Below are 24071 nucleotides of genomic sequence, written 5' to 3' on the forward strand. Positions count from 1 at the left end.
AGCTACAATGTTTTTAAGCATTTTGGCACATGTTGAGAAGATATGCCCTCGTGATAAATTGCTGCAAACTGCTCCGCCTGCTGCCTCTGAGATTGAGCTCATGTAATGTACATCAAGCGATTTTCAAAGTTCTGAAAACATCCATGGCTTTCATCAAATTTAAATGAATGCTACTGTTCCATTTTTAGGCCTGCTACCCCCTCGCTTCCTCTTTCTTGTTGCTCTGGAGCTATTTAGGAAGCATTCTCTCCGGAGAGTACCCCATGGTGCATTTCTCTGTAGATCTGAGTGGCCTCGTTAGCATAACTTACCTACACCGTCTTCTAACATATAGGAACTGAATCATTTAAACTCTTGTCACTTTTTGAAATGTCACTTTGAACTGTATTGACAGAGTACAGGAAATCAATCAGTACTTTTCCTCTGGTCATTTATCAATAAGACATCTAATATGAAATCCCTTTACCAGATGCCAATACATACAATAGAAGGAGGAAATAGTTTGACCAATGGACAAAAAGGATATTGTGTTGTGTTTGTTACTTTTGTCGCAGTTGTATATGTCGTGTAATTTGGCTTGGCTTCCTATTTTTTTATGGACATGCTTTTATTTTTGAAGGAGAGTTAGCGCTGTTGACAGGAAGTTGTTGTTGCTATGGAAACAACGTGATGGAGATTAACGGAGAAAAAGTAATATCTACATATAAAAATGGATCAAGTAAACGATAACGTTTATGGTTAAGTGTTAGCACCCCCCGAAGAGGCACACGCTCTTACGTTGATATTGGAGTTTTCAATAAATAAAAACAAAAAAACAAAAAAAACGAATATCCGAATAACGAAATTGAAAGCCGAATAGTACTCAAACGAACGAATATTCGGATATTCGGGTACAGACCTAATGCATACGTCTATTATATTCACACATGACTCGTATTGTTTTTATTTTTTTTATAGTGGTCTGCTGGAATTCAAGAGCTTGGATTTGTTGTTTTGGCTTGTTGCTTAATCATCCCGTGAATTATGTTTTGGTTAGGCTCATATGTTGCCTGTTCATTGCCACAGCGTGTGTGTGTTTGAGATGAAACAGAGGAAGAGGTAAAACAGTAGGGGAACAGCATATGGCCAAACTTACAGCTTGAGAACTCCAGGGGACACGAGTGCTCATCCATTGGGAAGTTGTTCAGTTTAAGCTGGCATTCTGCATCGATGGTCAACCTGCCGAGACACAATATTTGCATCGACTTAGTTACTATAGAATGGTGAATATACTGTACATTTTAAATAAAAACATTATATTACAAACTATAATTTACATGTGTTTGAAATTCAGGGACTAGCCTTATTATGATCAACAGAAGAAATTATTAATCAGAATTGTGCTAAACCAAATTGATGTTTTTCAAGGGAACACACGCTTCTCTTATTTTTCACACTTGAGGGAGTTTGCAGGCAAAGTCATTAAACTTCCCCTTAATGAGAGAATGACCTTAAATGACTTTACCCATCCATTAATGTGCTATTGTCATGTATCATTGTCCTCCCAATCACAGCGGTCATCCTAATTAACCAGTGGTTACATTCTGAGTTCCTTAACTAATTAATGAAGTGAAGGGGTAGTGTGCTGCAAAGCAGAACATCCATCACGGCTTGATTGAGTCCAGAATAGTGCACTTTCTCTCTTATTATCACTGATGATACATTGTGCTGTCAGTCTAAACATCCGCTCTATTTATGATGCTATGCAAAACATGATAATAAGCACAATCAATATTTGCCTCCATTCTGTCCTCCTATCCTGTTTCACACCTTGTACGTAGTTCTTGTTAGTTCTTTTGGTTTACGATCACAAACAGCGTGTTGTCATATTAGTATTAAGCATGTACTAATTTCAATCTGGGTGGCTAAAAAGCAAACATTGTCGAGTACTTTCACTCCAGAAGAGCTGTAACTTCAGGGTTATGATATTTGTCAAATCTCCTTTTCTTCAGGCAAACAAGGTCATATAGCAATATCTTTAATAAGCAAAATATCTATATGACAACAAAAACCTCCCCAAACGTATCAGCAACTAACGAAAATAAACAATAGCATAAATAGTGTTGTCTTTAAATCCATATGCTAGCCTAATGAGGAAAGTGTGCCTATAAACATCTGTTTAGGGCAATGCAGGTTTTTCTGTTGTCACTAGCAGCACCTCATTCAGTAGGATAGATTTCTTGCCCACAAATTAATATCACATTTCAAATATTACAATTTGAAATTGCCCTGAGCCTATTCAGGATAACCAATACAATGAATCATTTATAAAGTGAGGCCATAAATGCTGGGGTACTTTAGAATACCTTCCCAAGTACTCGTATAGCTTGTGATGAATACTAGGAACAGCAGGGATCACCTCAGTGGCAACACATTGATGATAATTAAAATCAACAATTAAATGATCAGCTCTTAGTCCAGTTGTAATGCTCGGTTTATTGAGTCGTTGAATTGTTGAGTCGAGACTAGTTTCCATGTATTTTCACTTTAATCTATTATGTCTTATTTATTCAGCTGAGACAACTACAATTAAGTACCTTTGTAAATAGATTCTGAACTCCCCACCATCTTAGCTATCATTTCAATATTGAACTACACCCACCATTTAAAGCACCATGTACGAGTGCTACAGAATATAGAAATCACTTATTTGTATAAATATTGAATCTCAGGCATCCCTAACATTTTACCTGAGGGTGTAGAGTATCCGACCGTCATTCCAGATTCTAAGCATGCGATTGGGCGTGGTGATCCAGTGGGCATCAGCCTTCTTCGAGTTGCGGAAGAAAGTGTCAGGGATCCAGATCTTCCCCACCATGTTGCTGTTGAGACGCAGAACCTTCATCGTGCTGTTGAATTTCAACCTCCTGTCGTACCAGGTCTGAGCAAAAAAGATGTCGATGGTGTATTCCTGATGAAGGGTAGAACACAGTTTTACCAGGATGTTGTGTTTAACTTTTAGTTTAGAAGCTGAACAGATTTTTTATCAACTAGATGAAAGTTTCAGTTTGTCAGGAAATCCTTGCAAACAGTATTGTTTGCAACCAGTGCTGTCAACAATATGTGGCTTTTTACTATGAGATGCAATGAGATCAAACCAAACTGTGGGCTGCAAAAACACGACTCTTTTTCTTTTGGCTGAGGGGATCTTTTATATGCCAGTGGAAACTTAATAGTGGAACACATTTGCATGCACTATTTTCTCAGACAAGATGGTTTCTATTCAGGCCAAGACGTTCTTTTGTCCCTACTAGAGACTTCTGTTGAAAAAGACCATCTTAACGCCCTCAACCTGAAAATTAAATGTTCATCCAGGCAATTAATAATTCCCCTTGTTTGGCTCAAGTATTACCTAACCTCATAACCTGCTGTCTTGGCAGCACTTTGTCCTGAGCTTGACAAAACCAGTTCCCTATTCAGCCCCTGAGAGCTTTGTTAGAACGCACATATGAGCGATGAAAAGAGGGAAGTGCCGTTGCATCAGTTGAAGAGCTAAGAGCAAATATGTGATGTGGTCTAATATGAGAGGGAAAAGAGATGCTGTGAGAGGGGGTTATCAGTCTCTTATTTATTTTGTTATTTGGATGGTTGAGCCCTTAGGTTCAAAGAGAAGTACAGCAGTCGAGAAAAAAAGAAATCTGAGGATTTGTGTGCAAGAGGGCATAGAGGCATTAACTTTCTGACAAAGCTTAGCCCAACAATAAAGCCTAAATCCATGCCAAAGAGCACTAAACGAGATTTGAAAAACAACATTTTCACCAGGCAACATTCCCATCCTTTCAACATCCTTTTTTGTGCGGAGGAAAGGCAGACAGGTCAAATCCAATGATGAGAGAGAGATGCAATGCCTTAGGATCTTCATCTGGGCCCTGCTGAGTCGGATGAACATATTTTTTCCCCTTCAACAATATATTCTCTCGGATCTTTCGCAAAGCCACACTTCTTTCAGAAAGCTAAACGCATCCAAGAAAAGCTCAGAACTCGAGCTCTAGTGGCTAAAAGCATACATTTATTATTCTTTCTCTTCTTCAAATCTCTCCCACTCTTTCTCTCTGTTCATCTGTCCAATCCCTTCCCCCCTATCTAACATGAATTGCAATTTCGCTTTAGTTCAAATAACTCTGCATGATTAAAAAATAATGTTCATGCTTTGATGCTCTTTAGAAAATGTACCTGCCACACTATATTTGTCACGTCATAGTGTGAACACACCGGCCCGCGCTTATGACATACGAAAGTGAAGCAATCAGTCATTATTTCAGTTCAGCGTTCACAAGCACACGACTCCCTAATGTGAGCAAAAACACATTTTCTAACTGATCCCATCAATGCTTCTCTTCCACCATCACAGTGACTGCAGTTATTGAGAGTGGGTGTTTTAGCTAAGACTAAGTGAAATGGAACGCCACCACCATGTAGAGCAGACTGCTCCGCAGAATTACAATTGAAGAGGGTTCTCAGCGGGGACGTGCCACAGAAAACAATGACACATAAAACAACCTCGAAGTGGGATTTGCAAGAGACTCTCATTTTGTAATCCTTTTCTCTCTCCACTCCCCTATCAGATGAACAATGATGTTAGTCTTCACTGCAGGATGACAGCTGTACATTCTATTATTATTCCTCAGTCTTCCAATATAGCAATAATTAGTTGTGCATTGTAACACACATCACACTGCACATCACACACATAATGTAGGGTCCTCCTACCTTTATGAACTTGATGGCTGCAATTCAGTATTTCAAACCCTTCCAACTGTGCAATTATTATTTGTATTAATACAAATATTTTTTGGGAATCTGCTATTGTACAAACAAGCAATTCTCCCACTCATATTGGCTCAAACTGATCATCTGTTGAAAGAGTAATATAACAAAGAAACAGACTTGGCTAAGCAGAAATAACAAGCTTCTTACACCTAATGAGAAATGGTGTTAACACATTTTTACTAGGTTAATTTTAACGTTACTTCAACAGTTGTACAATATTGTTCATCATCAAGGTTAACCTATACACAACCTGATTTCCAATGTTACAAATAATAAATAACCAATGTTATGGTCATGTTAAGATTACTTAAATATTAGATTAAAAAAAAGGTATCTGGACATAATAATTAAATAACTGACTGTAATATAATAGTAATAGCATATAAACAGTATTTCTGTTGGTGAACACATTGACTTTCCACCGTTTCAATGTCTCACTCCTATCATAACAACAGACAGATGTGATCAAAAGAATAATCACAAACTGCAAAAAAAAAAATGTAAGACACAATGAGCTTTAACAGGTGACACGTCATATTGTCGCTGATGCAATCCTTGGCAACTAGAAAGTGCAAACATTTTGGGATTTGTCAATTCATGCAGCCATTTGCAAATATGCTGCTTGGAGATCTGGCCTTTGTGTTGAGCAACACAACTGCTCAACTGTTAATCAGGATGTTATAAGTGTCTGAAGCAACGCAGATGCAACCAATGAGCCTCATTTATGCATGTGGTGCAAAGGCCAGTGCAGTGGTTAAGTAGCAGATTGACACCTGCATTGTGTTGCAACATTACAAGGGCAATGGGGCAGCATAGTGTTTAGATGGACCCACCAATCCAGCGTGACAGAAAGCATCCTGCCCTGCTGAAGTGTGCTTGAGCAAGACACTGAAACTCTGCCAGAGAAGAGAGCTACTCTCCGGATCATTATACGCTCAGCTATCTGAGGAAAGAGTTAGGCTGAACTCACAATTTTATTATACAGATAAACTCCTTTAGTTGTACATGCCATGTCAGGCTGATTATTGATAACAAGATGACACATTAACTCCATATTTCAGTATTACTCACCATATTGATGGCATTTACCGGCCCAATGCTGTTGACAAACATGTCTGTGTGGATCACTGTTGGTTTGACTGCAAAAAAAGCACAGGAAATACATTTTAGAGATGATTTATCATACACTTGCACAACAAGTTTCAGAAGTTTTGTCTTTCATCATTATCAGTGAACAAAGGAGTGAAATGATAATGCTTTGAATACGGAGCTGCTGTAAAAACATCACTGCTCAGCTAGCTTTCAGTTTAATGCCATGTTAAAATCTAATGTACAGTTATATGATTAAATATTCAAAAAGAAAGTTTGAATTATTGCAAGCTGTCTGCATTAAAGTCAGTAAAATGCAATGTTTTATCATGGAGTTCATTTGTTTATCCGGCATCAATTTCAAAAATATGAAACATCTTTTAATTTTGCAACAGGCAAAATCAACCAATTGATTTGATATAACATATCAAGCCAATATTTTAATGCCAAATGTAAAATGAAAACAAAACAGAAAATTGTTTTTGTTGGTTTAAGAAATAATAACCGTCTCTTGTGATTGGCAGTCAAACTTTTCAATCCGTTGTTGCTGCCTGTGGCTACAGTATAACAAAGGTTGGAGAATTCATATTTTTATAATATCTGGCCCTATTCATGTAAGGTCCACTGTACAAGTTAATGACATTAGGTTCACCCGGACATAAACTTAAATTGTCCAACTTTAAATTGACCACCCTATTACATTATCATCTTTCTACCACGTCTAGGATACATCAGATAGTGCTGATGAAATAGAAACCCTTGTTCTTTTGAGTGCAAGCAGACTACATCACAGCCTACAGGGCCAACTTCATCTTCAAAAAGGCTTCCTGCCGATGTCAGAGAATCACACGCTTTGTCTGTACTCAGGGCCTGACTCCCGTCCCATTTACCACAGTACCTTTGTGCCTTCTGCTGCATCCCATCCATCCCTTTCCTACCCTTCAATGCCTCAGGCCTGTGAGCACCTCTTGATAACAAATCAGTTACTGTCTTTTCTTACTGACCTGCTGAGACGCGCATTTAGGTTAGAAGTGCCCTGACATCTTGACAAAGATTTCAGGGAAGATTACAATTCTTAGCTCCCAAGAACAAATATGTCAGATAACATTACAGCAGCGGTTACATCACAAACTGTTAAATGTTGCAAATGTATCTTTACGTCATGTATTCACTGTCAAATGAATGCTCTGTCATGCATTGCAACCCGTCCAAACTCACAAACACACACATGATAGATCAGTGAGTGGCATGGAACATGAGTGCATGTTATTGAGTTGACATACTAAGAATGTATGTGATGCAGAAACGATGTAAGACTGGATTATTAGTACATCACATTCTATAGTCATGGCATGAATAGGACACAAATTCACAAAAATACATGGCAAGTGGATGTCTTTCATAAATGCAATACAGAGTGACAAATACACCTTATTTCAAGAGGCCAGTGAACACTCTGCTAAGATTTCTAACTTGCAGTCAGACAACATATTACAACCCAACATAGCCACTACACATGCATATTGGTAAATACCTGATCTAATTAACTCATATTGTCCAAATACTGCACCATGCATGAGTCATCTAGACCTATTCATTTATATGTGTGAGTTATATGGAACATCATTTTCTTTTAAAAGGCACTGTCCTTCATCAGCACCATGTGTGTATTTAGATTTAAGAATACACGTTTTCTCTCTCCCTCTCTTTCTCTTTCTCTGTCCTATTTGCTTCAGTGTTCATACAGTAGACTCTGTGGGCATTCAAATTGAATGCGCATCACGATGGACTTCAAAGGGAGGCTGTGGCACAATCAGCATTGAATCTAAATCCACAGCATTGCATCGCTGTGAGGAGTGGAGCAGCATCTCCACTTTGCTTCAGTATAGTTGGTTGATTGGTTGGTGGATCAGATGACAGTATAGCCAGCTAATTATAACCTCTCTGTAGCTGTGTTACTTGGCAGCAGCTGGAATATCAGCACTGAGTGAGCGAGATCATAGCGTGTTTGAAGATGATGGTTAAGACGGTGGCAGCCAGCCGCCCAGCTTCTCGGCGTCTCTCTGGGCTGAAGACGCACCTCAAAGCACATCTGAGCTGCTCTTCAATTTAGAGCACAAGCCCACTTCTAAAGTCTCCAGCATAGTGATGCTGCTCTTCATGAAATGTTTCACATCATATGTAGCATTGTACATACTGTACAGAACATGAGGGAAACATAAAAGCCAGTTTGAACATCCATGTTACTTGGCTATTTCATCTCCATCATTTCAGTCAATTCATTAGTCATGTGTTAAAGCTGCATCCTGTCAATTCTCTGCAGTTGTTCATCTGTCTTGGTCATTTTTCTGCCTACTTGGAAAGATTAGCCATGTTTACAATAGGCTAGCCATTGGGTAATTGTACCCTTGAGTTGCACTTGAGATGTTTTCTAATTGGCTGGTTCCATCAAGGAAGGTGAAGAAACCTTGGGGGAGGAGAGCAATAACCTCTCAGTGGCAGTTTTGAAGAATCACCTTAGGTCAGCAGTGGAGAGAGCAGTGGAGGAACGCAGCTCATTCCAAATGAGAAGAAAGCATGAACAATTCCCAAAAATTGATAATCGTTAAATATAAGGCAAGTTCAGAACTCCTTGGTTATGCCAAATGCCACAAAACCTCAATCTGACAAATTAAATTCCAGCAATGAAGCCTTTGAGTGTAGTATCCCTTTCTTTATCGTCACCATATCCAGTCTGCCTCTGCATGGGCATCGATCTAATGAAATGCAATGAATTGTTTTGTTAATAGGTAAGTCTAATCGTTGGTGAATCCAAAAGGTAAACACCTAATTGAAAACTTTTTTTTTCAGAGAAGTCAAGCATCAACCTCTTGTAAATGAGTCAGTTAACTGCAAATAATATTATATAAAGCTTTTCAGGTGAAGACCACTTGCTTCGCCAAAGTTACAACGTGTTATAGGTCATTGTTTTTATCTTTGAAAGGTGTATTCTGCAGAGGTGGGACTAAGTCCTACGTGTGCAAGTCATGAGCAAGTCTCAAGTCTAAGGGCCCTGACACACCTACCCGATTTTGGGAGTCAGAGGCCGTCAGAGGCAGTCGGGCATTCGCGGCGCCCTACTCAGGTTGGTGTGTCCCGCACCGTCGTTGCTTTACGACACATTTTCACACCTCCCGCGGCCGTTTCAACATGTTGAATCGGACAAAGAAAGTCGGCCAAAGAAATCACTCTGATTAGCTGTTGCCTCTTTTGAATGACGAATACACACTACCGCTGGCTGCTGGTAAGGACAGTTATTGCCACTTGTCGACTGAAGTCTTTGCAGTGTGTTCGTAGGCGGGCGGCGTAGCCAATGCAGGCGACGTAGCGTAAAAATTGATACGCCTTCGGTACGAGTTCTTTGGTCTCAGTTTGGTGCGTAGCGGCCTTTAACCTACACGTATCAAGCAAGTCCCAAGTCACTGTGGTAAGAGTCAAGCAAGTCAAGTCATACGAAATTCCCTCAGTTCCCGTATTTAAATCAGTTAAAATATTGTGGTTATGAAAAGTTTATTTTTATTTTCAACATAAACAGCAATGGAGAGTGGGGCGCTGAAATGATAACCCTATAAGTTCTAAAAAGGGCTCTAAAGTGATAACAGGAGTAACACAAATATTTTACATCAACATGTTAAGCCTCCTGCCCTGGCTCCCCTTCAGCAGGGTCACAGCATTTCTCCATGGTCTGTCTAAGGTGCTCCCATATGACACTGTCTCATTGTTTTCCTAACTGTACAACGGAATAGTGTATGTACCAGGGCGCATGATACTGTATGTGTGTGTTTGTGTGCAGACAGTGCGACATTAAGATTAAACACATTTCTTTCATTTGGGAACACCCACATATACATATGGAGTTGGCCAGATGTGTGTAAATTACTGTTCATGGTCATTTGAAAACAAATGCCATTGTCGAACGCACAGAAACACCGAACACACAGAGCAGAGCTGAGCAGAGCACACACGCATCATGCGCCTTAGTGACCGGACATCTCCTTCATAAAACGAGTAATAGGGGGATTAATCGGGCAGTTCGATGTGTGTAGAGGTGTGTGTGGTTAAACGTAGCAGCCTGCGGTCGCTCTTTAGCTGTTCTAATGAAAGTAAACACAGTGAAAGCGTTGCGTAAAAGGCACAGCTCTTTGCACGCTGGTGCTGCACTTCTCAGAGGCGGAGTTACACGTCCCGCTGCCTCCTGGTGCTGTAGCGATTTCATGAAGTGAATGAGAGTCCGAGTTTGAAATATATTTACAAATAATGTATGGACTGCCATTTCCCAACATAAACATTACAGTCTGCAATGAAATGGCTTTCTCCTGTGTGCTCCACTTCCTACTTGGCGCTCCGGTAACTTTGTCTTGCGATCGAGATACAGTATTTTTTCATTGCCCTTTAGAGGCTCCGTACAATACAAAAACAAATGCAAATATTTAATTTAAAAAAGTAAAGTCCTTTCGAGTCATCCAAGTCAAAGTCAGGTCAAGTCTTTTATCAATGTTAGTCAAGCAAGTCTCAAGTCCAAAAATATGCGACTCGAGTCTGACCCAAGTCAAGTCATGTGACTCGAGTCCCCCACCTCTGGCAGTGTTTCCCTTACCATTGTCTTGGAGGGGCGCTGCGCCCCGCCAACGGAGCCCCGCGCCCCCCCTGAAATTCAAGGTGTTTAAAAAAAAATGTATATATATATATTATTTTTTTATTAAAAAAAACATATATATATATATAGCACCAAATTGCAACTAATCTATATTTACTGTCACTTTTCACATTGAACATGTGCTCTTTTATTAAATAAACTAAACGCTTTCATTTTAAGTTGTGAGTTTAGTGTTTTTGATCCTAAGAAACACTGATGCATTAATCAATAATGCATCAGTTTACCCCCCCAAAGCAGTAAACCTAGGAGAAACACTGTCTGGTATTGTTGTGTTTTAATGGTGTGTGTTTCATATGACAGTTGCTGTTTCCCTCTTCAAGTTTGTGTACACTAACGCAAGACAAAACACTGCATTTGATCAAACAAATGGTAAGAGCCTCAGCCGCAACTCTATGACATAAACTGATAAGACGATTTTTTCCAAACCATTCTTGCCATTTTCCTACTTTAATACAGCACTACCCTTTGCCCCTACAGAGGTAGGGGCGAAGCAACTTACTGCTAGCATATAGTGATACATCTGTATCTTTCTGTAAGAGTATGTAACATATTCCGACTTGAACCCGTTTTCCCAGGATTACCAATCCATGAATCAAGTATTCAAGGGTACTGAATATCTCCATATTCTGCTCCTGCAGATGGACGTGACAGGCTTTAGGATAAACGTGCACTTGACAAGGGAGCCCTGCCCAGCTGTCTGTCAAAGTGAAGGGAGTAAGCTACTTGTCTACTTCTCACATCGACAAGACAAGGCTTGCAGCGCCATGACGGACTGCTCACCCAACCATAAGGCATGTATGTACAAAGACACGCGTACACATTCTTTATAAAGAGCCCGGCTGCCTGTCATCATACAACACACAAACACACACATAGAATTGACCCAGGCAAACACACAAGGACACAGTGTACTAATTAACTCAATTATGTGCAAATTAAACACTCAGTGTTTAATTTTAACAGCCAGTGATTAGATCATACTGTATATGGCGTACCATTTTCGTTTGGTGCCTTTATGCAGCAATATTAAAATATGTATTGCATATGTATACATATTAGGGCTGTTCAATTAATTATATTGTAATCGCAATTTACGATTTTGGCTTGCAACGATTATGAAAACAACAAAATCGAAATAAAACGATTCTTTATTTTATTTATTTGTATCCTTTTTCTCGCTTGAAGCCAGGAAAAGGCTAGTCACTGTGACCTTTTGACCTGTGCTGGACTATGGTGATTTGTTGTATATGAATGCACCTGCCTATTGCCTGAACAAGTTAGATGCCGCCTATCACAGCGCACTGAGATGTGTCACTAATTGTAAATCACTTACTCATCACTGTACCCTGTATGCCAAGGCAGGTTTGCCATCACTCACTGTAAAGAGGCTCAGTCATTGGTACACGTTTATTTATAAAGCTTTGTTGGGTAAAGTCCAATATTATATCTGCTCTCTGATAACACAGAGAGTTGCAAGCAGCTGTTGTCTGAGATCGCATGATGTAGTATTGTTAGATGTGCCAAGAGCAAGGACTGTCTTAGGTAAGACAGCTTTTATGTGCGCAGCTCCACTTGCTTGGAACAATCTTCAGCAAGAATTGAAACTGAGCAATCTCATTCCTCTGCATGTTTTTAAAGCTAGGCTAAATGAAATGCTCGTTGATACTATGGGCACTTGTAAATGTCTATAATGTAAATGTATCCTGTAAATATAATGTATGATGTCCTTTATTGTTTTATGTTTCATGTGGAACCTATATGCTGCAGGTCTCCCTTGAAAAAGAGATCTATGATCTCAATGGGACCAATCAGGTTAAATAAAGGTTTGAAATGAAATGAAAATGCCTTGACATGTTTTCCTGTGATTAAGATTGATGTTCACAATGTGAATTTACTTTCAAATACAAACAATAGCATAGATTCATTTTTGCTTTTCCTGAATGATGGCCCAAAAGCATTTTCAACATTACATGTTACTTGATAGATGCTTTTATCCAAAGCGACTTACATACTCAATACTGTGGGCAATCCCCACAGGAGCAATTTGGGGTGAAGTGTCTTGCCCAGGGACACAACGACATGCTGACTGCAGTGGGGTTTGAACCTGTGACCCCCGGATCCGAACACCAAGGCTCTATCCACTGCGCCACACGCCTCAACAATCCTACACAACACTGTTGTGTCAGGTTCGTAAAAGTCAATGTGTTTTATTTACTAAACATGCTCTGTAAGTATGTGTCACTAGATACGTTTGTCTAAAGTGTCTCCTCTCAGTTTGTGTCTGCAGATCATGGATAGTCTTCAATGAGTGACAACATGGCAGGTTCCAGGCTCCTTCTAACAATCAGCAAGTGAAATCCGAGATTATATGTCCCTATTTTCTACAGTTAATGCGTAAAGTGCTTTTCTATAGCATTTTTTTCAGGAGAATGAGTGCTCAATTGCAAATGTAGCAATGCACGTAGGTGTATTTCTTTATGATTCTGTGACTAAACAGATCAGCACCCACCTCCAATGTCAGGCCTTAGCTTGTTGTCATATCCGTCTAGTAGGCTGTTTAGGATGTGTGTGACGTCACTCTCGATCACTTTGGGAGTCAGCACCCACGTCTTGTTAGCAGTCTCATCATCTTCCTCAGTCTGGAAGGAGCTGCAGGAAGAAGAGAGAAAATAAATCAAGCAATAAATATATACTTTTTTAAACAGAGTAAGCAGAACTTTTCTGAGTGTGTTCAGCCACGTGTCTTAGAAAAAAGCAACACAGTGAGAAAGATTTCTGAATTATTTATATGATTTATCGCGAAACAGAATAACTCCAAGCACACGGAACAAAACACCTTGGATAGACAAGCATCACAATCTAACTTTCAGCCTGCTTGATCAGTTTTTGGTCAAGCAGAGGTACTTGACTATAACTGACTTGGCCAGACCTGACCAATGAGAAAAAGCTTGCACCACCATATCATGTCCTTGTAATGCTTTATAGACATGATTTCCTTATAAGATAGTTCCTTGATCATTTGGTAAATATATGGTGCACATTTAGTGCTGCATTTGTAATGGAAAACATGCAATTTCTTAAAATTCTCACACTGTAAGTTTGTTCAGAATCAGATATTCATTTTTAGTCTACCCCTATTTAAATTCTTGTTTTCTCCATAATGTAAAGTACTAGTCTACAACATAATTGTTTTCCCCTGTAATATAGTTTCATTCTTGCAGCAATGTCATCTCAAGACGATTTTGATCATGTATTTGTACCATATCAGGTGAGACTTGCCTCAGGTTTTTGCATCATATTTGTTAATTTTTTCGTAATCCCCTTGTTCTCAGTGTATCTGCGCCATAGAACAATGTTAAGATGTGCAGAAATGACATAATATGGCCTAAAAAGGACATTATGCTCAGACATATGCTCAGTAAAGAGGACATAACATAGATAAATAGAGACCTTATGGCCATTGGGAATTATGCTGTCTCCTAGGGGATGGGTGGTTAGATAATTTGGAGAATATATATCAAATCATGTTTATTTTCAATTGAACCTAAATCACTACAATTGTGTTGGTAATGCTTAATTTAGGTAATGTGGTTGCATAGTCAGCAACTTTGTTAGAATCAGTCGTGCAAACTCCCATCAGTTTAGACAGCTAATGTTAGCATTAGTGTAGAGTACATTTGACATAGTGTTAAATGCCCATCTGGACGGCTTCATCATGAAGATGAATATATTCCTCTGTTAAGAATAAAGTTTAATTATGGTCACACTTTTGAGTTGTGTTGGCTTTCTTCAAAGCAGCCAGCTGGGATTTGTGTAATGAAGGCCTATACATTTACCCAAGCTAGGTTTTACTACTACAATAAGTAAAATGTAACAAAAATGACTTCGGCAATTTGGGATTACAGTCTTCCCGCTGCTGCGCAAAATGGCCGGCTCTTCATTGCATAAACATGACAGGAAAGTCTAAACAAATGTTAGAAATGCATATACTACTGTGAGGCCCATAGTTGAAGAATTGGCAGCCTCAGTTCCATTCATTTGAATAACTTCTTTGTTTTGAACAATTCTAAGATGTTAGTGTTGAGGAACTTGAAGTCACATTTGTTTTGGTGAATCATAAGTGTCACTTTTAGAACCCCCCCAAGCTTCTGTGAGGCTAGAAAAGACAATCCAATTGTGCTAAGTTTACTTGCTAAGTTCAGAAGTCTCAAACTGAAAATATAATGATGCTTCAAAAGCCCCTGACCACAAATACCACCCTGACAGAGCAGTGAAAGTTGTTCCAGTTTTATCCTACAGACAAGTGGGATTTTAGAAAAGTATACTTCTGGAATAAATGTGTTGTCTCTGTTACATAGACATTTCTTGAGACCAGAATAGACATGAAGGTATGGCAAGGCATAAGGGCCAATTAATATGCTGACAACAACATGTCGCCAGGTGTTAATCTTAATATTAATACACCAGCATTCAACCATGCTCTTTTTAGGGGGCTTTTTTTGTTGTTGTGTTAACTAATGAAATACAAAATATTTAATGGAATATGGCTGAAACACATGTTTTACAGCTCCTTCAATTTGTTCAAATTCCTTGTTTATGCCTTAAATAGAAACCTACTTCACATGTTACAAGGAAATGTACCTCAGGTGACCAAAAACGTTGAGAAATAACACAGACATCAGAAACAACTTAACAAGACAGACGGGAGAGACTCAAATTAAGAAAGATTTGGAGAATTTGCCAGTAGCACAAAAGAGCAACAGTGAAACAGTTGGGATCTTTCGGCTTTAGAAAATTGAGAGGTAAAAATAATTCTGTATCAAATAATAAAGAACAAGTAATGGTGAGAAAAGAAAGACACCGTTTCCATGGTAAAGCTGAAGGATAGAGGCTGTGATAGCTTTCTCATGTTCTTAGGCTGGGTGCAAGGAATAATGTTTTGACCAGCACTCTTTCTGAGACTGCATTAAGTGCCATTAAGTGCCACCCATCTCCCCTATAACACTAATGCCCAACACATTCAATCTTAATATTCCTTCTCAGGTGGAACCTTTTAGATAGGCCTTACTGGATGTTACAAACATAATATACATATCCAGGGAGTATATCTCTCTGTCAAAAACAGTCCAGATGTATTTATATAAAGATGGATAGAGATAAGTGGATATGTGGGTAGATCGATAAACAGGCCATAGAAGGGTGTATGATTTTTAACGTCTGTTTTTCTTTTTTAGGCTACTGCATTAGCATCATCTATATTCATCTCGCAGTATATGGAAATGCTCCAAAGACAAGCGGATCAAAGGGAGAGCCATGTGTTCTCCACTGCAGTCAGATCTGAAGTACTGCCTACTAATTTGGTACCTGAAGATCCACTGTGCCAGTGTGCGTATGTGTGCATGCTGTTATGCGTCTGTGAGCTTATTAGTGTTTGTTTTTCATGCATATGTATGTGTATATAATGATAGAGAGCACTGGAGTTAAGTGTTGTGCTCACAGATATTTTCATTGAGGACAATCTGATATATTCGCACATACTAACCCTCCACATTCAGTGCTGTCATCAAAAAACACTCTTACATCCCGTTTAAAACGTGCCCAACCGGAACAGGCCCATTAGTTGCCCTCCAGGTATTGCTACTAGCAGCTTTGTCGAGCAACGATCATACGGACAACTTCACACTCGACACTGCATTTCCTGGGGTTCTCAGCAATACCCGTCAAGTGTGAAGTTGATCTAATGGATGGTTGTTGAGGGAAAATAGAAAGTAAGTCAAACTGTATATTTAGATACATACATTCATACATACAGAGAGACTCAATTTGTGTTGAATATACAATATGTCCGTACTACAAAGCACTTATTTTAGTTTTCATGTAAAGCGGTAGGTAGCTGCCCCTGTTTCCTCGGTTCTACGCATTCATGAGATGGTCTTAATAGGGCAAAGCCTGCAGTACAAGCTAAGAAACGGCTATGCGCTCTCCATTAGCATCCACATCAAGTTCCCTGAGCTATGATTAGTGCATGTTTCAAACGAAGGAACCAAATCTAATGAATGCTCATACTTATTAACAGCAAACTCAATATTTGCCTGTTATTGCCATGGCAACAACACAACAAACCAATCTTGCACATCACATTGCTTCAATAACACTCCTATCACAAGCTATACTGTTAATTAAACTAAATGCGGTGGCTACTTTTTACTAATTAATAAACTGTAGTCATTCAAAGTGGATTCAAATTGTGTTTCTGTTTATTTACTCAAGCTGTCAATATCGAAAAAAACATCTGCAGTTATGGTTCTCACATCACCTGGACCCTCAGCCTGATTGCTTAACTGCCCCCTGTCAATGAGAACCAGTTTAGGCTTCACTCAGTCCAATCCAAACCAGATCCTATAGACAAGATGACATTGGCTTGCGATATTGACTTGTATCTGCCAGTGATGAAGTAAAATAAAGTAAACTAGGTTGATGTTGTGTATCACGATTAAAGGGCCAATCAGAAATACCTACCGTAATTTTCGGACTATAAGCCGCGCCTTTTTTCCCATTTTTCGACGCTGCGGCTTATATAACGGTGCGGCTAATCTATGGATTTTTACAGCTAACGGCCACTAGGGGACCTCCTAAATCTATGGATTTTACAGGTTACAGTCCACCACCTTTAACTCTATGGGCTCTATGGCCGGTCCGCGCCCCCCACCTTGAAGCGGCGGGCTCCAGCAGGAAAAGCTGGAGGCCGGAAAAGAGTGAGACAGGTAGCGCGCAAAAGTAAAAGTGGAACCGAGAGTGGTACGAGAGACAGAACGAGAGCAAGACAGACAGACATTACGAGAGCGAGACAGTTTGTCCCCGTACCACTGGTTGAAAACCACTGCTGTAGATCACTGCCGGTACGTGCGCTGGGAGCGCACCGTTTAAGTTTGAAAGTTGAAAAGTTTGTGTGTCTGAAACGCTGTGTGATACAGTACAGTTTACACAGCACAGTACATGTTCTGTAGCTACTATTGCACTAAATGCTAACACTTGAATACGTTACGCAAATATTCAACTTGTTTGTTGAAATGTTAATAAATGGGAGCTTCCTCAAACAGCCATCTCTTTCCCGACAATCCCCTCTGTGCACGAACCCTTACATATGGTAATTAAACATTAAAACACCTACGGCTTATAGTCCAGTGCGGCTTATATATGTACACATCATTCAATTTAGCTGCTGCGGCTTATATTCAGGTGCGCCTTATGAAAATGACGGTACTTGGACTATTTAAAAGTGAGGTTTCACTTAACGATGATGTAAACAAACCCTGAGCGGCAGCATCATGAAAATATGAATTTGTAGTAAAGATGCTGTCTAACATTGGTGGAATGAAGAGGCTTGTAAATCATTAGGGGAGTGGTAGCTGGGTTCAATTGTTGGTGGGGTAAGCTTTCTATTTGCATGGAAATGGTGTTGCTTCGAGCATCTTGTAAACTGGAATATTACATTGTGTTTAAATCTAATGCAACATTTAGCGTTTAGTAGTAAACTCTTCCATGCATGCTTCTGTGGACTAGTTTTAAAAGTATCCTCTCTCTACTGTAGTATCCTCATTCACCTGCTGTGTACCTGTGGCCTTAAAATAGAAATGGACAAACCCTTTTGGACTTTGGGTAGTAAAACTATATTTATCAACAGGATTCCTTAGAATAAAGACAGAACTAGTAAAAGCCAAAGTGAAAATACTTCAGAAAGGCCACCTGGAAATAACAAGGCATGTTATGGACTAATATCCACGACCCTACTTCATGGCTCTAGTTGTACTGACTGGGTTGGTTGGTTGATTGGGGTTAATCACAAGTGTTTTTAATTCATAAAACTCTATCCTGGAAATATAAAATCACTCTGACCTTAAGACCTCCTGGGAGTGAATATGACAGACTATCTAAAAGTGTAAGCAAGAGACAGCTATGAGCTTGGACTGTCATCTTCTACTGTTCTGTCAAAGTGTCTTAAATCCACATAGGAACACATACGATTGACATCTGTGGGCTATCAACAACTTTTGTAGGAATTCTGAGACATAAATACAAATGTTAGTCATTATAGAGATACATGACAGATTGACAGTTTCATCCCATGCCTTCCTGAGTAATGACAAGAGGCAGATAATGAGGGAGGTTTTGGCTGAATCCAATGCACTATAAGTTTCCCTTTTAAATGTATGGAATTGTCAAGGAACTGCACTTACTTATGAAGTGTACCTGTATAAGGTATAACTGGAATGCAAAAGTGGCTTGCTGGACTGTTCTATACATTTGGCATTTAAGGATAGAGGGTGTCGTTTTTTCTCACACTGATATTCTGAACAATCTGTGCTGTTGTATTAGCTGTAAAGTGTCTCTACTGTAGGCTATTTTTATTATATGTACAGCACTTTGGCGCGACCAAAAATCGTTTATAAATGTGCTATATAAATAAAACTTGATTTGGCATACCATGTGTACTCTTCTGAAATGTGTCTGACATCAGCCACACTCCTCCCAGCTCAAAATGATGTTGTTGTTGTAATTTTACGTAAGAATTCAATCTCATTATCTTGCTAGCACGGCAATGTTAGCTAGAAATCCACAGTGCAAATCTAGAAGTAATTTGTTTAACAGCTGAAGGCTTACGTTTCTTTATTGTTAATTGTCTCAAATACACATAATGCAAACAACAGGTAACTACAGTATATGGGTGAGTGTGTTGTTGGCAAGGTATCCGTTTGGTTCTTGTTGTTAAGCAAGATGACTTTTGGTTAGGTTGCTGTTGGAGGTTTTTCTTAAAGGTAGTGTAGGTAAGAATGGAGAAACTAGCTCGAGTGTGCTAGAATTTGAAAGTACACAACCGGAAAAAATCTGCCCCTTCTTTCAGACTTCCTTACAGAGCCCCTTCTCCAACACACACGAACGCACACATGACCAATGAGGGCACGAGATAAGTTTGTGCATAGATGGAAGGCTGACAGGCAGGTAGCCCATCCAGTTATTTTAGCCGGGCCGGCTTAATCGTGCTTTTTACAGTACTACGGCTTCCACAGATGAAATGTTTGAATGTATTTATTGTCAAAGCATTTCATATATTCATTGCTATCAGGATGTTGAGCATTCCATGGAATATAACAAAAAGTGTTTCTGAAGTGAATTACCTACCCCACCTTTAAGCACAACTACATTATATATGGTATTGCTTTTGTCACCTTTTTGTAATCTTGAATTGCTGGCATTGATACATGGCATTATCTGTATTTTCAACATTGACATTTCAAGTGATATACAGTAGTTAACTTCACAACACTAAATCAGCAAATAAGATAATTGTTATGGTGTGACATTGTAAAACCCTGAAATATAGCATTTGTACTACTATCTATTGAGAAAATACATTGTTGACATCTAGTAAGAGCCTGCTAACCCTTCTAAAAGCATGTTGTGTATTTCCTTTCTTTGTCAGATTATGGCAGGCATTACATTTCATTAGCTCTTACAATCAAACAATTATTTCCACTAACAACATTCCTGAAATCTGACATGTTCTATTGTCCCATACGTATGTGTATGTCCATTAATCCAAAATCAGTCTTAATCCATGACCCATTTAAATTAGTATATGTTCTGGTGTGGTTAAGGTTAGGTAACTAAAAACAGATGTTATTTTTCGATTCACAACATGTTATTATATTCTAATATTCATTTCCCTCACAAAATGCTCGAGGGGAGTTTGCAGAAGAGTAAACACCACTTAGCAAAAGAAAAGAAAACACCAGCATGCTTCCTCACTCTGACATCACTTCCTCCTATCATGGCCATATCCTAGTGGATCCTGGGCCTACATATGAAGTCTAATTATAAGACGATAGATCATAATCCCAACACATTAGTATGTTATCTGTAAATGTATTGTACTATTCTACTTGAGGCTGTACAGGGAGGCTAATGTATGGTGGTGCGATCAGACATCACTACACATAGTAACTGTCAATGAGTCACAAAGTAGCATAGATTACTGCAACATGCCAGAGGCCTTGAGAAATGTCTTATGTAACAAGTCCCATACATAAATCACAAATGACGTCCAATGAAATCTTCCCAAGCAATAGATTTCTATTAGCTAATTATTAAACAGGGCTTGCTTGACAATTCGAAAAGACACAATATCTTGCTGACATTGAGGCATAGCAAGGTATTAGCAACACATAATGAATGAGTGTTTACATAAACAGCTGTGATTTGGCCTTGTCATGTTTGTCTAAGGAGCACCCGAATATTAAATCTTAGTTCATTAGGTTTGAAACACCCATGCACAATGCATACAATCCATAACTTGTCTATACATCTCAATTGTGGTTATACATGAATGGGGAAAGGTGTAGTGTTCACTCATGCATAATGTGAACATTACTTGTGCATACAATTAGTAAAATACACAGGCCTGGCAATGCAGGCTGGGCAGGGAGCCCTGAGGTTGCGATCAGTATGACGGTGATTGAACGTCGTCTGATTTATTTGCCTCCATTTTTCACCCTCAAGCAGCACAAGACGAGAGCGAAGCGAGGAGCCTTGCCACCCTTCCCCTTGGCTTCTTTCTCCTTAGTAAACGGGAATAATGTCTTGACAGGGACAACCGAACAGCTTCTCTCAATAAACCCGAGTATGCCACTCAGTAAAGCTGAAATGGCAGTCCTTTGCTTGTGTGTGTCTGTGTGCAAGACAATGATGAGTCCATATGTGTTCTCCTTGTCCTTATTGTGCCTTTACACTTGCATTTTCTGTGTGATTGTCTGCCATTTTGAAATGCTTTTTTTATCTCAAATACGTGGGATGAAATGTACCCTCAGTCATATTCAAGTTATCTTTATAACAAGCGATTTTTAGTAAATAGCTGTTCGAGTTCGGCCACATCCAACACCTGCGTTTAATAATGAGGCTTTAGTGTCTTAGAATAGACGTGATCCTTAAAGACAGCTTTGCAGAGACTATATGCAGCCTTAGCTTCAAGCACATTAGCCTGCCACTATGCTATTTCTAACGCTGGACAGATTGTGTGAGATACTGGTCTGCTCATATATCCGCTTATCTGCAAAATGCCCGGTAGTCAATTATTTTATTTCCACATCCGAGTAATAAAGGCAGCTTGTTTCCGTTGTTCGCCTAAATGTTATGTGAAAAAAATAACCCACGGCGTCTCCAAGTAACGCGATGCATGTGTCGCTGTGGAAATCTAAAAGATCACACGTCCATGTCGAACCACAATTAAACGTGCAGTATTTACACTACAGTATTCCTTTTGTTCAATTAAAACTAGATCGTCCAGGATCCCTCTGAAAAGCAGGGCTGTGTTGGCATTGTATGGGAAGAACCGCAAAACGATGTGTTTTAAAATAAGACACACGCTACACATTAAAGCCGATAAAAGAATCATGATTTGGAGAGGAAATATCACTCGTGAATAGCTTACCTTGTCGGGAGATTAACGACAATAAACACCCAGAGAAACAGCTTCAAGGGGAGGGAAGGCTTCGCCATTGCTGTCGAGCATTTGGAGGCTAAATTTGGTGAAGCCATCGTCACCATCTTCGTTTCCTCTTTATTGCAGATGGACGTGTCCGTCTATTTACTGGGTTCCTCTCTACGATACATAACGCACGTTAGAAGTAGCGGGTCTGCAAATCTAGACCCGAGGCGGACGTACGGTGAAGTGAAATCAGCCAAAACAAAATCGATGCGAGTCTTGATTTCGCGTCGCTCGGTTTTTTTTTTTGCCTGTCTGTTTGCCGAATCATCAGCCTGGCAGGGCCCTAAAAAATTGCAACAGACGGCAAAGCCCCCCCCCCAGTAATATGCTTCTCTAAAATCAGCTGCTGAAAAAAGCAGTGGAGCCACAGTCTGGATGCAGATTAACAGTGGGGTCAGAGAGGAGCTGATGCACGTTGCTGCAGCACGGAACAACACATGCGTGGTTTCACCGAGCGGAAGCAGGGCTACACTGAATGGGAAAATAACCTTAGCTTGCTGCTACAGAAAAAAATTGTGGTTTTATTTCTCACCACCGGCACACTTTTTATATAATCTTTTTTAATGACAAAATCATATTTTGCAGTTATGATGTAATTACTGGCTGCTGGTGTAGCTGCTGCCCAATAATGTGAAGCAGCAGTTAACCTAATTTAATGTGGGGGCTTACAAAATGAGATCTAAGGTGACATCCTGTGGTCCCTAACAGACTAATGAAGAGCAAGTATTCCCTTTTATGCAGTGTCAGTGACCACAATGAGGTTACATAGAAGACTGATAGTTGTAATCATGTTTCACTTGCACTTTTCCTACATAGGCTACAATGCAGACAAAGAAACATTTGTATGAAGTAATTATACAAATAGTTGTGTGTGTGTGTGTGTGTGTGTGTGTGTGTGTGTGTGTGTGTGTGTGTGTGTGTGTGTGTGTGTGTGTGTGTGTGTGTGTGTGTGTGTGTGTGTGTGTGTGTGTGTGTGTGTGTGTGTGTGTGTGTGTGTGTGTGTGTGTGTGTGTGTGTGTGTGTGTGTGTGTGTGTGTGTGTGTGTTCATACAGATCTATTTAGAATCCTTAACGACCCACCGGCCTGAGTGGAATGCAGTCACGCTTTGAGCACCTTGGACAGCTCTATTAGTTTCATCTGCAAAACAAACCACCATTCAGCACAAAGGACAGCTACTGTCAGTTTGTTGCTGCTTGAACACTGGCTCTCACGGCCCAGTTGATTTGACAATATATAAAAAAAATACTGTCAACTCCAAAAAGGGAACTTATTCATTGTTTTTTTCTGCTAATTTAGTACATAAATTGATTTGTTGTCTGAATAGGGTGGAAGCAGCCTCTGCCAGATGATATATTTACATTATCTTCTGTGATATATCTGCTTTTACAAGTCTTTGAGATATTTTGAAACCGAAAGAAAAGGCATCCCAAGGTTTACAATTGTCCTCTGTAAGGTGCTCTAGTACCCATTTCAAATTCCTTATGTAAGTATGCTACTGCTCCTCCTTTGGAGGGGTGTAACTGCTTACCAAGGACTCCTTGAGGTGGCGTTTGTGAGAAAAAATTTGTTCATAATCTAAAATAGAAAATTGTAGCCTATCACAGACTATCTCATACATTACTTTGATAATGCTGTTACACTGCAATATATATCCTTCTCTCTCTCTCTCTCTCTCTCTCTCGCTTTTATATCGTGCTAGTAGTACGTGTTTTTAAATGCAAACAATAAAACATTAAGCAACAGTATTGACAATATTTTGTGATGTAGATGTCACCAAAATTAAGCTAAACATAGAAAATATCACGCATATTAAGGGGTGTTTGTTAGGACTGTGTGTGATGTGAATGCCTAGAGCAAAACAGCACACGTGTCCTCAGCAGCTTTGTTCGGTCTTCTGTTTTGAGTGACCCAAGGACACTGCTTCCAAATGTCCA

At 39.5% G+C, this 24071-nt stretch overlaps 1 protein-coding gene across 2 annotated transcripts in view; it reads right to left on the minus strand.

Annotated features, from left to right (window-relative positions):
* Positions 1–22585, minus strand: part of gabrg2 (gamma-aminobutyric acid type A receptor subunit gamma2) — a 53640-nt gene extending 31055 nt beyond the window's left edge. For both annotated transcript variants that reach the window (XM_079647536.1, XM_079647535.1), the window contains exons 1-5: positions 22080–22585; positions 13104–13243; positions 5881–5948; positions 2730–2950; positions 1136–1218 (exon numbers count right to left, since the gene is read on the minus strand). In XM_079647536.1, the coding sequence (XP_079503662.1) occupies positions 1136–1218; positions 2730–2950; positions 5881–5948; positions 13104–13243; positions 22080–22195 (628 nt within the window). In that variant the 5' untranslated portion in view covers positions 22196–22585. The remainder of the gene's footprint in view (positions 1–1135; positions 1219–2729; positions 2951–5880; positions 5949–13103; positions 13244–22079) is intronic.
* Between the last annotated feature and the right edge of the window lie 1486 nt (positions 22586–24071).

This window comes from Notothenia rossii (genome assembly GCF_949606895.1).
Source record: "Notothenia rossii genome assembly, chromosome: 9".
NCBI classification, from domain to species: domain Eukaryota; kingdom Metazoa; phylum Chordata; class Actinopteri; order Perciformes; family Nototheniidae; genus Notothenia; species Notothenia rossii.